The 15,908-nt window shown below is 37.9% G+C and overlaps 1 protein-coding gene across 1 annotated transcript; it reads right to left on the bottom strand.

Moving 5' to 3' along the window:
- Nucleotides 1-73: 73 nt before the first annotated feature.
- Nucleotides 74-15,551, bottom strand: pik3r5 (phosphoinositide-3-kinase, regulatory subunit 5). The gene is made up of 18 exons (XM_077570775.1): nucleotides 15,297-15,551; nucleotides 9,914-10,026; nucleotides 8,215-8,330; nucleotides 8,064-8,132; nucleotides 7,207-7,345; nucleotides 7,039-7,108; nucleotides 6,630-6,804; nucleotides 5,772-5,940; nucleotides 5,619-5,687; nucleotides 4,707-5,371; nucleotides 3,823-3,951; nucleotides 3,591-3,722; nucleotides 3,277-3,370; nucleotides 1,839-1,915; nucleotides 1,609-1,702; nucleotides 1,422-1,504; nucleotides 1,119-1,234; nucleotides 74-1,007 (listed from the first exon to the last, which is right to left on the bottom strand). The coding sequence occupies exons 2-18, from the start codon at nucleotides 10,011-10,013 to the stop codon at nucleotides 857-859; spliced, it is 2,448 nt and encodes an 815-aa protein (XP_077426901.1). The 5' UTR covers nucleotides 10,014-10,026; nucleotides 15,297-15,551; the 3' UTR covers nucleotides 74-856.
- Between the last annotated feature and the right edge of the window lie 357 nt (nucleotides 15,552-15,908).

Here is a 15,908-nt window from a genome sequence, read left to right on the forward strand (position 1 = left end):
AAGGCCGGTAGAAATCACAACCAGAGCAACCAATGAGATCGCTTGACAAAATGAAGAAGCTACTACAGAACAATTCAAGATGTGAATTTTAATATTTAATACATATTAAAAACAATCCATTAAATGAATCCATAAAAAACAATGATAATAATTAATTTACAATTATTAAACATGTTATCCCATCTTAAAAGTACCTTACTAGTCCTTTGAACATTTTTTTTTCATATAATTCTACATAAGTTTATTTGCAATTAAATCATTTCAGTCTGAGGAATATTAGCTAGGCACTTTCCGCTAACAGGAAGAAACAAGCCTGAAATAGATATGGTGTTCTTTTATATGGAAAGTGCAACAATGAGTAAAAAATAATGTGTAAAAAAAATAAAATAAAAATAAAAACTTAAATGTGCATTAAAGCTACCATTTTTAAGGAAAACAAACAGGAAAAAGTAATATTTACACAATAAACCCCAAAAAAAAAAAAAAACTATCACCACTTGAGCCTGATTGCGTCAACCAAACCCCAAATTTGTGACAACATCGCCCCCTGTTGCTTATTTTTATACACAGTTTATGAGTTCATCGCTACGGCCTAGGAGAAATTCCAAAATCTACCGGAGATACAAAAATATGTATGTGGCATTGGTGTAATGTAACCCTGTATCAACTAAACAATATATATATATAAAGTCCATTGTACATATTTTAATTGCACTAAATTTGTACATTCATTTTTCTAGTTTTATCTCTGTTGAGTTGGTATTACTTTACAAAAGAGTTTATAAGTCAGTCTTAAGCATAATTTTTGCTGTACACTTTTTTTCTTCCAAGGCCCTGAAAGCAGAGACCAGCATGGTCAGGGTAGCGCTCCGCTGAAGGTGACTATGGGCAGACAGAGGAGAGAACAGAAGGTCGGGTGCAAGGGTTGAATTTGGCCCGACATCTCGGCCTGTCGCTGCTTCCAGTCTGAGGAGCTGTCGGATTTGGAGCACACGGAGATGTCGCATCTGAAAAGCAGACAGATGCCATCGAGACGAGCGGCATTTTTGTCATTTTAGCGCAGATTTACCAGATTTTCTCTATATGTCTCCATTCCAGTTCAAGTGTGTTCATCTTACCTGATGACACTTTGTAGTACCTTCTTCTCATCCTGGTCCAGACATACAGCAAAGGTTGTGTCTGCAGTACCGCAGACCTGCACCTTGTCTACCTTCGCCTCAGTCAAGCTCAGATGCTATTAAAAAACAGAATATAGCCTTGAGGTTAGATGTCACAAATCTGTACTCTAATTAGCCCACTGGAACTAATCAATTTGTTTATATGAAACATTTTTGATTAAATGCTTTGATTATTGTGTCAAATGTTTGAAAGTGATTAAAATGATATTCATTGTGATTAATTAGCTAATGAATCCAGCTCACCATATTGTAGCCCTTTTTACTTTTCCCATTCTGTCTTTTTAGAACCTCTGTCATGCTGAGCTGCAGGCACTCCAACTGTGAGTCTGGCAGTGATACATACAGACCCACGTATTTAGAACCTTTTCTTTTCATTACCATGTTTAAAAAGATCAAATAACTGTATAAACATATACCTAACAGAACCCACCTAGCTTTTCAGGATTCTTGCAGGCTTTGGTCAAGTTGACTGAAGTGCACATTTTAGATTCTCTTTTGCACTGGCTCCTCCCACTAATCACCACCTTATAGAAAGAAAAAAACTGTCTATTATTATTTAAGTAAAGTAGTAACAATGATGGTTAATAAAAAAGTCATATTACAATTACAGGAAGTCTTTTTAAAAAAATGTAAACATATATAAACACAATAGACTCTTACCCTATTATACATGATATCAAGCTGGAGAGGCACTGCTTCTCGGTCGCCATCGATACCAAACCGTTTGCTGGCAGTGCCTGTGCGAGATAAATTGGCTATTACATTCAAGTGAAGGTGTACCTCAAATCATCTTTCCCCATTGAAATGAATGGAAATTACATTAATCCATTCCATCTTTACCCCCTAAAAAACAGAAATGTTTGTGTTTATGTACTGTATGATATTGTGCTTTATAAAAACAGAGTAATAGATAAATTTAAAAAAAAAAATCCAATTCATTGTGTTGCTCCTTTTGCTGTGTCCAACTTGTCCACTGGGGCAGTGTAATACAGTCATGCAAACATGAAGGAAGAATAGTACTAAGATGAGTTAATGTTAATCATTTTCCTAGTCGATAAACATTATATGCCTGTGAATATTGTTTTATTTTCTGTCTACAAGTCTTGCTCCATTGTCCGTGTTCAAATATCTGTTGCTTCTAGAAACTGCGACTATCAATGCTAACGATTAGCATGTCAATGGCGTTTTGCATTATTTGTTAGCATTAAGTTAATCCTATAATGCCAACTGTAATAAAGCATTTTGAGCCCTCTATTTCATGAGTATATATTTTTCCACATTAAAACCCTGATGTATATGATCTGACACATGCATTGCACGGATAATCCATTAGAGGGCAGTACCACCCATCAGATGTTTTTTTCAGCGACCTTGCAAGATTGCCCCACTTGAGAAAGGAGAGACAACTATACTTATTAATAATGGGAAATGTTCTTTCAGATTTTTGAAAATACTAATACGTTTGATAAGTCTGTTTATTATTATATTTTTGATAGTTAGAAGCATTATGACCGGATGTATCAAATGTGACACAAATCAAGTCATATGTGGAAGTTAATTTTCTTTTTTTTCCCCTTTTTTTTCCAAAAGGACCAATTAATACTCTATTTGCAAAGAATCAGAATTTTGTCATATTTCATGGTTCAGGCTTTTAAGCATACTTTCCTAAGGTAAAGCTATATAGATGTGTTAAAGTAAACTATGAGTAATTAATTCTCTTTATGTTAAATTTGACAATAAACGGCATTATACAGCTTGAAGCCTATTTTTTTCCCCAACTATTTCAAAGTTCTGCTTCTTGTGAAGTGAGGTCAATTGAGTTCATTATCACCAGATGAGGGTGACTCATGAAACAAAACAAACATAAATTCCACTTTAACATGTCAACTCGAGCTAGTTTTACTTCCGCACGGAAATCAGAAGTGTCACCTGTGGTTAAAAACACAACAACAACAAAAAAGAAGAACAAAATCATGAAATCCTGTTAATATGTGTGATGTTCCTCTATTGTAAATGTAGCCACATTTGCACATTATAACAACCAGTCATGTGTTGCACAGTATGGAAATGATCGAGTCATTCATTGTCTTCCGCTCACCCATAGCCTTGATGGCTCTGGTCCCTGCAGCGTGACCCAACTCAAGGGAATGTACGAACACCTCCGTCCGTCTCTCTCCACTGGCTAACGTCAACTACAATACAACAAAATGTATACAGTAGTTCAGATGCAAAAGCAGAAACGTCAATAAGAGGCGGATTTAAATAAAATCAAATGAAGAGGTATTTGATGTCATTTGATCAAAAAACAGACAAGTCAAAGAAAATAATTGAATTTAAAAACAGACATGGCCAAAATTCACACAAAATTGTTAACTATAAAATTATAATGAAATGGTACGTATGTGATCGAACCTCAGCTTGGTAAAGTTGGATCAGAGCAGGCCGTGCTGCGTAACGACAATAGTAGAGAATCAGGTCAGCGAGAATGGGGAGCCGTTGTTCATATGAACTGTCGTACGACTCTGACTCGGTCTTGGATGTTTGCTGGAAGACAACATAGATATATAGATAGTCCATTTAAAAAAAAATAAAAATAAAAAAAGGTATTGGACATTGGAATAGAGTTGTGGGAAGTGTTTTGTACCTGACAGACAATATTGGCGGGCAACTTAAGCAGGCTGAGAGTGTTTCTTTCGTACCAGGGATCCAACATCCCGAGGAGATGGGCGATGTCATTAGTGCTGTCTTCTGCTCCGTTCGGGCTAACAACCTCCTGTGAGGGCAGAAGCATCAGGAATTCGCTTCAATGAATTGATGCCATTAAATATGTTGCAAACCTCCACCCAAAACTACCAAAAAAAATTGTAATTTGATGAAAACTCCATAATGTCGTACAGTAAGGACAAGTAAATAGAATTAAACAGTTTTTTTTCACACTGCATCAATTGAATGCACCTCCTTCTAATGTGACTACTTTGGCCACATGGAGGCAGTATAAGATTGAGGCTCAATGATGAATCCCACTGGATAACAGTGGCAATTCATAATAAAACTTCATTGAAACATCTCAACATGTCTTTCTGCAGTAATATTAGTGATTCTACGCAGAGGATAAACATCTGTCTACATGTTCTTTATGTTCAATCTGTTACTAAAAGGCCTAAAGCACAGCAACATGGATGCTAATTAGCGTTAGCATTAAGCTAGCGGTTTATATACACACAAAAGCGTAATTCTCTTTGTATTATGGTTATGGTCCACCTACAAATCACTCTTCAAAACCCACCTTTGTTAAATAGCTTTTGAATATAAATGTGTGGCTTCATTTTTGTTTTTAGGTTGTCTTTTATTGCAAGATTGATATTTTTATGTGATTAAGAACCCTATAGAGTGGGCTATACAATAAATAAATAAAATATTATTATTATTATTATTCAAAATATTCTGCTGTGGAGGTAACATTGTGAAGTACAGCATATTGTAGCTGTGATGCATTGTAGGCAGTGCAGTTGAAGAGTTTCTACTTACATTCATTCCTTTAGGACTAGGGGAGGTGAGGCAAGTTTGTCCGGCTGTTGAGTCTCTCTTAACAGGCACAAAGTAGAACTGAATTTTGAAGGCTCGGCTGAGACGAGGACAAGCACTCTCTTTTTGTCTCAGGCTGTTGTAGGCCCGCGCGACCTTGCCGGCGACATGGTCGGCGCCGAACACCACCACCCTCAGCGTGGTGCTCTTCTCATCCTCGTCGCAGCTCAAGATGGGCCTCCTCCTGAAGCAAACCTGTCGGACGGTGTGATTCTGTGGAGTCTGGGAGGAGGAGGGCTCGGGACTGCGTAGTTGCACGTGGTGGGGTAGCGAGTTAGAACGGATCTCCCGCACCACGGTGAAGTCTTTGGATTCCGTGTATCCCAAACTTTTGGCGCGGTTTAACGACCTCTTGGGCTTCCGCAGGAGGCGGTACAAGTGCTGGCTGAGCCGAGCCGAAGACTTGGCCGACTTCGGTGAGCTGATGGAGTCGTCGGAGTCCTCGAAAAAGTCACTGTCTGCTCCGGAATTGAACGAGGGAGCGGAAGACTCCGACACTACCGACAAGGTGTCATGGCCCTCATCGTCCTCTATGTCCACTTCGTCCTCATCCTCCTTGAGGTGTGATAAACTTTGTGGCTCGTCATCCAGAAGAGTGTTAAGGACATCTGTGGGTATCAAATGAGTCACATTAGTAACCATCCATCCATTTTCTTTAGCACTAAGAAGCCAAAGAATAATTTAATTCCAATACTAATGTAGACAATGCGCATCCAACAACACTGCAGCTCTGCTTAATTGTTGGCTGGATTTTCTACTCACAAAACATATCTAGGTAGCTTTAGGTTGTACTTAATGGGTGGGCAGGCATTCAAAACATAAATATGAGTAGCCTATACAAGCACTTCACTTTACCAAAGTTGTCTTTTTCCCAGTGGAACATGCGACACTTGGCTGTGGGGATCGGGAACGTCTGTAGCATTCCTGTTGCGGGGAAAACAGAAAGAATGACACTCAAGAAAATTGACAGTAATATTGTTGAGATTTTTTTTGTTGTTGTCATTTTACCATCAGACTTGCTTCCACTGGATGCAGGGATGCTCAGCCTCTCCCTCAGTCCCTCCAGTCCCTGGATCACATGACCACGTCCCTCCAGAAGATTGCTCATGGCTGCGGCCGTCTCTAACACACCACTGACCATGGAGAATATCTCCCTCAGTTCTTCAACAGCTTTCGCCTGCACAGGTTAATTCAATATTAATAATGCATATTTTATGTCTTTAGTGATAACAATGAAACATAACAAATGTATTTGGGTTGACTTCCACTTTAACAAAAATTGTATTCTCTAGCATAATTCATCTATTTTCATCCATTTTCATCCATTTCAAGTGGCTGCCATTTTAGCTAATACTGCTCTCTGCTGTCGAATAGAATCAATATCACATCTGCCTTCCGGTTTGCATTGCGAACATCATGTGACCAAACCCAGAAAACAGGTAAGCCTTGAGTGACATTTACAATGCGAGCCCGAAGGCACTTTGACGGCATTTTAAGTCGACAGCAGAGGGCGGTATTGATCACCTTTAAACAGCGCCGGATATAGAGAGAGTTTGGCTAACTGTGGCGCTGTGATTGGTCAACTGCTGGTCACATGACATATGGAGGCCATCTTGTTACCCTGCTGAAACCGAGTTAGCCAAACTATCTATATACGACTGTGCCTTTAAAATAGGTTGAAAATTCATTTAAAGTAAACCCAAATTACAGTGATTTATATGACATGCAAAATAGTAAATAAATTCCACCCTAAATACACAGGAGAACTAGTTATATAAATAACCACACTATATTTACCATAAAAGGAAATTAAACTCAAACATGATACTCTTTAATGTTAATTTCTATTTGCCCCTATGAACATACCTGCAAGGCTGCATGGATACTGCAGAGTGGATATTTAGTGCCAAGCGCTGACTGGAAGCCATGTTTGATGAGAGTGATGTAGGTGTCTTTTTCAGAGTGCTGAACGCAACTGAGCTGCTCGGCCACTGACAGGAAGTCAGCAGGCACCTCACTCGGGTTCATCAGCAGCACCGTCCTGCAGCCGTTTGGAAAGGTAGCGTCAGTGGTAATGAATACAGTACATATAGTGCAGGGAAATATAAAATCAGGAATATAAATTAGTACAAGGGGGAATGAGGTGTGTGACTGTAATAATTAAAACAATTAGCATTCTCTTGTACTGTATATAAGTGCAATGGATAATTTTAGTCAATTAAAAATCAAACAAAATACAATAAAGTTATAAATTAAAATATCATAAATTTCATACATGGTCTTGGTGGACTGACAGCTGGCGTTCAAGTCCTGCTCTTCTCTCACCAATCTCTGAAAGGAAATCCCTTTGAGGAAGAGAAAGCAACATTAGAACGCTATTTTCATAATATCTCAGTAATAGTAGACCGACCCACTACTGCGGTATTTCAAGTGTAGTACATACCTGGAGCCTTGATCTCCAGCTGCAGCGTGGAGAGCAGGTTTCGACACACGCTGCAGTACGGCTCGGGCCACGTGAGGAAGGCACTGAACACCTCCATTGCGCTCTCAAGTAGCTCCTTGTCCGGAGGACAGTACGGAGTCTGGAAAGGATAGAAAAACATTTTGGTGTTTAAAAGTGAAAACATTTATCCAATCAATCAATGAATCTATCTATCTATCTATCTATGCTAGCTAATCTTATCTATGCTATCTATCTATCTATCTATCTATCTATCTATGATAGTTAGCTAATCTAATCAATGCTATCTACCTATGATAGCTAGCTATCCATGCTAGCTAGCTAATCTAATCTATGCTATCTATCAATGATAGCTAGCTAATCTAATCAATGCTATCTAAACATGCTAGCTAGCTAGCTAGCTATCTAATCTATTTTATCTTATCTATCTATGCTAGCTAGCTAATTTATTTTATCTAACGGAGTCTGGAAAGGATAGAAAAACATTTTGGTGTTTAAAAGTGAAAACATCTATCTATCTATCTATCTATCTATCTATCCATCCATCCATCCAGGCTAACTAGCTAGCTAGGGTTTAAGTGTTATTCTATCTATCTATCTATCTATCTATCTATCTATCTATCTATCTATCTATCTATCTATCTATCTATCTATCCATCCATCCATCCATCCAGGCTAGCTAGCTAGGGTTTAAGTGTTATTCTATCTATCTATCTATCTATCTAGCCATCTGTCTATCTCTAATAATTGGTATCCAATTGGTCCATCTCTTGTCAAATTGAGCAAAGAACAGAATGTAACTCGTATTAAACGGGAATAACGAAGTGGAGGATTTGTACCTGCAACAGTGTGGAGGTGAACATAATGGCAAGTGGCGCCACCAGTTCATACTGACACCTCTCCTGCACCTGTACATAATGACAAACACTCAATATTCATCAAAGAATTTGTGAGTGACTGTTTTTCTGTGCGTATTCTGTTTGATCGAACCTCTTTGGTCTTCCTCAGGATCTGCTGCAAGAGGATGATGGAGTTGTCGGGGTCCCTCTTCACCAGCTCCTCCAGGCTCCAGCGGTTCATTGACTGGCCCACGCAGCACATCAGCACTGGAACACAACACGCGCTTCATTGGCGGAGGCAGAATGACATTTGGCCGCAATTATTGACTTACGGTTACTTTCATGTTAAAATGCCCGTTATCCGCACCAGTCAACAAATTAATTGATACAGTCAGCTGATTATTGGGTGAGTACTATGAGAAAAATCCACAGTCTAGAAGCCCTTTTGACACGTGCACCACAGTTACCCTTCCTTTGTGATGCTCACTCACTCACTCACTCACTCACACACACGCACACACTCACTTCTTGTCAATGCTACCACTTCCTCCCAGACGCCAAGCCGCACAACTTCCTCCATCACCCACTGACATACTTCAGGCTAAAGCCATAATGCCATCGCGCTATACGCTAAATTGAATATCAGTACCCCCAATATTGGCGAAAACACTGCATGTAGTTGAAATTTAATATTTTAACAACAAAAATACAACAGCTGCGCTTGCCTATGAATGGTTTGTTCCACCCAATGATTTTGTCTGAGAATGATTTATGTCATTTTGAAAATTCAGGAAGTTTTTCATTTTTGGTCAGGAAAATGATGTTAATAGTGGAATATAATTTTATTGGAATAGTAATTTTTGATCAAATAATTATTGCTACTTTATTTTGTTACATTTTATTTCCCTTCTTTGACAATACAACCTAAGTAGCAAAAATATTTAAATATAAAATATAATTGGTGGTAATACTTGCTGTTCATTTGTTGATTTATTTATTTTTCCCTCTAACAATAATCATATATCATCTTCTTGAGTGGCATTTACAAATCACACTATTAAGAAGAATACATGTTTATTTTTTCCTAATTAAATTTTTAGGTTAATAAAATAAGTAAACATTTTCAAAATGTTTTAGCATTTTTAGTGTTTATTTTATAAATTAATATATTAATATGTTCTAAAATCCCCTGTTATTATTTTTGGGATGATTTTTTTTTTCCACACAAAAATTCCGCATACCTAGGGTTGCTCGACTATGAAGAAAATATTAATCACAATTATTTTGATAATATTTAAATCCCTATTAGGACGATCTTTTTTTTTTTTTTGGTACAAAACAAGAAAAGGTTTAATTGTAAAAAAATATATATATATATTAATAAAAATAAAAATAAATAAAAATAAACACTAGAATTATGCAAGTTGCTTTTGGATGAAACTAAATTTATTAAATTAGTTATTGTAAAATGTAAAAAAAAAAAAAAAAGTGCAAATGTATCAATTTAAACAACTCCAAATTTGTGTTAATAATATTTTTTGTTTTACGATTATGCTGATTTTGTAATTGTGGAGTCTAATAATTGAAATTGTAATTGAATTTCAATTAATTGCACATCCTTACGTACGCCCTTCCAAAAAATTTAGCAGCATTGTAAACTTTGGATCTCTTTTGTAATTCCACTTTATAACCCCACATAATTTGCCAAGGGGACCGTTCCGGCCAAATAAATCATCCCAGTATCATTACAAGCAGACTACTAAATGCACAGCCTCACAAACATACATCCCAAAATTGTAAAGTACTTTTCATCTCATGTTTGGACAAGGTGACGATGAATAAGGTCTTACCATCCCAGCGGTGAGCTGCTGTTGGACTGTGTCTCAGCCCGTCCAGGCATCGGTCCAGAGCGTGCTGGATCCTGTCCTCCGTGCAAGAGGTGTGCTGCATGTTGCCTCACGCTCTGCAACACGAGGATGATCGTGATTAAATATGGAGATACGATAAGCCATTCATCTCTTCTGTGGAATATGTGCTACTTCCTCACATGACACGCAGCATACAAATATATTGACTGTTAAAGGCAGAAAAAGAGGATGTTTTTCTTTTTGAATCACACGGTAATGCTTGTGTTACTGTTTTGTTGCCATAGTTCCTAAAAAAAATGCCACGTGAGGAGAAAAATATCTCGGTCGTAAATCAGCAGCGTTAGAGACAGTCTGAAAAAACGAGCTCGATGATATTTTCAATATTAAAATACAGCAGGGCCTTGAGATATGAGTTTAATTCAACCATGGTCACAAATCACTTGGATCTCAAATCATCTTGAAATAAAAAGGTAATTTCGAAAAAGCTGCAGTAATATTTGTCATTCTTTGCAGAGGATAAGGAATATATATATATATATATATATTCCTTCTGTTTTGTTATGTTTTAGTATTAGTATTATGTATTAGTGTGTAGTGTTTAAATATGATTTGCTTAAAGTTCTTTCGCGCCACCACATAGATAATAAATTAATTTCTCATGCAAATGGCACACTGCTCACCCCCCTGGGTGTGCTCAAGTCGTAAAAGTTGGTAAGGTCCAGCTGCCAACTTTGTTGCTATATTTTCCTTTTCCAAAAAGCAACTAGCTAACTTTTAACGTTTTTTTTTCTGGTGTTATTCTTGACTTTCGGAGACTCTGAGGCTCCCGCTCAGCTGCAGTCAGAGCAGGATATTTTCCCACAATTCTCACTTGTTGAGACAGCAACAAGCCGCTCAATTACACTTGCCAATAAGAATAGCCTATCCCTGCATTTATTGTGTTCAGTTGGCACATCAGCAAACACAATATGTACTGTATGTGCTAGTTATCAGAAGCTAATTCACGCTAAGGCTAATTTCCATTTTTTAGAATTTTTTGGGCATTAACTCTATAAGCAAGGAAATGAACATGAAAGTTATAAAAAAGCAACAGGAAGACAAACAATATAACAGTACTCAGGGTCATTTTCTTTATCCTCTGCATTGAACAATTAATATTATTTGTAGTAGCAATTGTAGTGATATTAGTAGAAGTAGTAGCAGTAGTAAACTAAACATAATACATGTAGCATGCCATATGTACATTGGGTCGAATCCAAATTGAGAAGCAGCAAGTACTTCCTTTATAGTAAAGAGGATATTGCTTTTTACAGATGTTCCATTTTAGAACATATGAACAGCTGGGTACTTCTCAGATTGCAACACAAGAACATGACTGTCCTTTTTCTCAATTCTAAAAAAGACAGAGTGGGCACAGTTGCCACATTTGCTCTACAGAAGCCTAAACCCTCCAAAATGTGTGTTTACTTTAAGGTGTTTAAAGAGATCTCAAGCAGATTAGTTTCGGAATGAGGTCAGCCAACAGTTCACAGAGTGAGCAACAACATTGAGGTTTACATCTGGTTTTCGAATCTCCCAAGAGTGTAAACCAAAAATCCCCCAAGCAACATAATTAAAAGATTAAAACATGTACCTGAGTTTTTTATGATTAAAAAACCTCTCAAGTCACACAAAAAAATATATTTAAATTACATTACAAATTAAATTACAGTAGTATAGGCTAAACCAATACATAAGGCGAGATTAAAATAATAAGGAATAATGCAATTAAAAAACATTACTTAACCGTTATCTTTAAACCCGGAAGTTGCAACATTTGCATTTTTAAATTATTTCCTTAAAAAAAAAAAAGTGTTATGATGAATGTATATGAAAAATATTGCATTGGTAATTATTAGTCCCCAACTGATTAAGCAGCAAAAAATTGGCCGATTTTTGCCGTTTTGTATCAAGTATTTACACTTGCTAGTTTCAAAAAAAAAAAAAAAAACTTTTTTCTTTTGAATGAGTTCAAGAGGGCAAAACATATAGCAAATGACATCCGGTTGCACCCCCCACCTCCCGCCCAGATATGTCAGCCACATACTATTCACAGCCTCTAGGGGGCATAGTTACATGGCATGTGGAAGAAAACAAATACGGGTTTTGCCTTGTCCTACTCATTCACTGACTGAAACTAAGCCTAATTTTCCATACACCCTCCAAAATGTCATCACACTTGTTTTATTATTTTTTTTATTTTTTGGTAAAATGTTGCAACTGTGAGATGACTTTGAGAGCGTTTCATAAGAGGATGTTGTCCCTCGGTGTCAACAGGGTCACTTCCACTTTTTATTTTTTAAACAAATGATACATGTATTTTTGCTATTGTAGCCATACGCAGGAAATGTTTTTTGCTTGGTTTCAATAAGAACAATAAGAGAAAATAACACAGATAATCAATATTTTTTTCCTACGTTTAAACTGTACAAAGCAGCAAACTTCGCTAGAAACATTAGTGAGATTTTGAGCTATGAGTAGCTATTTTGCTGGCTAAAACATGACATTTGAGTAAGGCTTTGTTTGCAAAAAAAAAAAGAAGACCAGTAGGAACTGCAACTGTGTCAGGTGGTCAGAATCTAACTGTGCAGTCATTTTTTCCAAATAAACTGACTTTGAAAAGTAGTCTGACGGCTCTTGCAAGATTAAAGGGGCACTCGCTTAGCAGCTAGCTGCTAGCCATAAACTGCTAACGCCGTTAGCTGGTGCCATATCATACAATGTAATTAGGTTTTTTTGTGTGTGTTTTTTTTACGTACTCAATTAGCATTGAACATGATTTCAGGATGACGTTATGTTGATGAACATGAACAACTATTTCTCAAGCTATCTTAGCTTTGACTGTATGGTCGGATAAACAGTAATTTGTCGGCCATCTTTATTGTGTGTTAAGGAGAGCGATCAATAACGTTGACTTTTTCATTTCCACCCTCTCTTGTCCCACCTGGATGGCACCTTCACCTGCGTCTCTCTCTTTCTCATGCCGGCCCCCCCCCCACCCGCTTCCTTCTCCATCTCCTCACATCCGACGATCCCATTGCCAACTGCTTCCTGACGGGAAGCGCCACTTCCCATGCGGAGCCGAGGAAGCAGGTGCCTCCCCATTGTTGTGGTGTGATCCGACCCTCAGGTTTACTCCCACAGACTAAAGGAGGAGCGGGAGGGAAGAACAGCCACACTCTATGTGTGAAAGGGATTGTGGGAGTACAGTATGTGTAACTCCGCCTCCTCTTCTTTCATCCACACTTCCCATTGATTGATGGGGGCTGGTATCCGTTCACATCCGGTGTTGCATTCATTGAATTGGTCTCTTGTGGCTCAAGGAATTGACATGCATGATGGATGGAGTCCATTTAGCTGCTGATTTTAAAACAATATCTCCCAGAGGGATTAATGGAAAGACGAATGAATCTGTTTCAAGATCAAACAGTTAGCAAACAGTAGCTGGGTATTTGCATCTGCATGTCCCACACCAGTGCACATAATATGCTTAACCTTTCACCCTGCGAGGTGAGTCTCTTCTCATTTTGATTCAATCCTGTTCCTTTTTCTTCTTTTGACATCAGTCGAAATGTCGTCCCAATACTTTTGTTCACACATCAGCAACCATCCACACGTGTCCCCATTACACAAACGTCGTACTCTACTACTTATCAGCCTCTGTCGCTGATCTATGTCTCAACAACTTGTGTAGGAGGTGAAGCAATTTCTAAGAAAAATTGATGATTCCCTTCCTGCGGCTGGACGGGAAGAGTCTGTCGTCATGGGGTAACCATCGCAGCGCGCATGCGCCTGCTAAATCTTTAAGGAGCTGCTGGTCCTAATCACAGCGTGACTGTGTCTCATACGTTAAGAAGAATTGTCATGTATTGATGATGTCATATTCTTTACAAAATACTGTATCAATCATTCCCTTTGACTAATGATATAATAATCAAACCTTTGTGCTACTTTTGCTCACATCCCCATCACTTGCACGTCACAAGTATTTTTTTTTTTTAAAGATACATTTAACCAATTATTGATGCAATGTATGATTACATTAAAAACATGTTGAGATACAACTGCACAATCTATTTAAAAAAACAAAACAGATTAATAACATAATTAGACAGAATGTGGAGGATCAAACAGGTTGTTCATTGCAATTTAATGCTGCAAAATAATTCATTGTGCTACTCCCTCTGGTGTTCTCACATTTGCCACCAGGAGGCAGTATAATACTGTACAGTCATGCACCCAAAGGAAGAATAATGCTTGTTCTTCTACTACTACTGCAAGTCATTTGTTAACATACGACAATACAGTATTAGTCGTCTTTTTTTGTGTGTAGAGGATAACATTTAAAAAATATGCATGTTACATTCATTGAAGAATAAATTACGGAAGAGGATTAGGGCCAGTGGAGAGAAAAAAAAAGTTTGGCAGGATTCTGACTTCTCAGAATTCTGACTTTAAAGTGAGAATAATACTAGCACTAGAAAAGTCAGAATTCTCACTTTAAAGTCAGAATTCTGAGAATAAAGTCAGAATCCTGCCAAACTTTTTATTTCTCTCTTCACTGGCCCTAATCCTCTTCCATACTAAATTGTCCATAGATGTGTAGTCCTCATTTTTTTCCCCTCTACTAGACAAAAGTGCAATTGCGCATCCACGAAAGTAGGTGGCAGTGGCGCTCTCATTGTCAGAGCGCGTGCAGGCAGCATAAACAATGTTAATAAAAAGCCATTAAAAATATTATATATATATTTTTTTATTTTTTTTTTTTTATTTTATTGTATATAAGGAAGCGGATACAATGCTACGCAAAATATTTACTTCTTCCTGGGGGGTGCAAAAGAAAATAATTGAAAAGCACTAATGTAATTAAAAAATGGCTGGGGGGAAAAGTAAGGGAAAAATACTTTATATGACAAAAATTTTAAATGTTTAGGTTGTCTGGTGACAAAAAACATATATGTATATATATATATTTTCTTGAAGACAAACAATTTTAAATGTACACATATTCATCAAAAACTGCCAATTACAAAGAATAATACAAATATTTACAACAAAAATTGTTCGCCCAAGCATCAAGTGTGCTTCACACACCACTGCAAACAGGAAATGGTTACCTAGGAAAGTGGTTGTTTTGCCGTGGTGGAGGTCTGTGTTCTACTGTGTGTCAATTTAGCTATTTAGCATTTAGCATTGGAGTTTATTAGCTTGGGCAGGTGTACCTAATGCTATGCCCGGAGGGAGTGTTATACAACTGTCGTTCTATAACAGAGTGAACTTTTTCCATGTTGAAAACAACACCCGTCGACTTGTTACGGCATCTTACCTGCAATCTAGTGTCCGGCATCCATGGTGTGCGAGCGTCTCAGAGGAATGCCAAAGCGTCCGAGTCGAGAAGGCTTCTTCGGCTCACTGCCATCCAGTGGCCTGAGTGACAGATGAACACGAGCTACTGGCTGCTAGCTGCTTCTCCAAGCACACTTGACTCACAAACAGGAAGCATATGAGCGAGGTGCATGTCAGCACAACAAGGAAAGCTGCCACTGTTGCGGCTGTGGGTGTGGGTGGGTGTGTGTGGGTGTGTTGCGTGAGGCTTGCATGTGGATTCTGAAGGGATGTTGGTCCCTGACAGGAAGTCATCTGTTTGACGTGTTTGTTTTCATGCTATTCTCACACACCTCATTGTTCGGTGTTGTTCACTATTACACTGAAACGCCGCAAACACCGCGACGCAAATGCCCCTACAACGTCTCTGCACACGAATGTTCAAAAGTTGGCGAGCCACTATAAGAAATGTCCTTATTTTTGAAAAACAAAACAAACAAACATATTGTTACCCCCCAAGATTTATGTTATGATCAATTCAAAATGCGAACAATGGCTGAAATTATGTTTTTTTGTTTGTTTTTTTATTGCATATTGATATTGATGTGTTTCC

This window comes from Vanacampus margaritifer, chromosome 7, assembly GCF_051991255.1.
Source record: "Vanacampus margaritifer isolate UIUO_Vmar chromosome 7, RoL_Vmar_1.0, whole genome shotgun sequence".
NCBI classification, from domain to species: domain Eukaryota; kingdom Metazoa; phylum Chordata; class Actinopteri; order Syngnathiformes; family Syngnathidae; genus Vanacampus; species Vanacampus margaritifer.

Bases quoted from the DNA above. Each gene is read 5' to 3' on its own strand.
- pik3r5 (XM_077570775.1), bottom strand. From the start codon at position 10,013: ATGCAGCACACCTCTTGCACGGAGGACAGGATCCAGCACGCTCTGGAC. The intron at 1,505-1,608 runs GTGGGTTCTGTT...TATCACTGCCAG, and splicing joins CAAGAATCCTGAAAAGCTAG to ACTCACAGTTGGAGTGCCTG. The intron at 1,235-1,421 runs GTGAGCTGGATT...GTTTTTTAATAG, and splicing joins GTAAAAAGGGCTACAATATG to CATCTGAGCTTGACTGAGGC.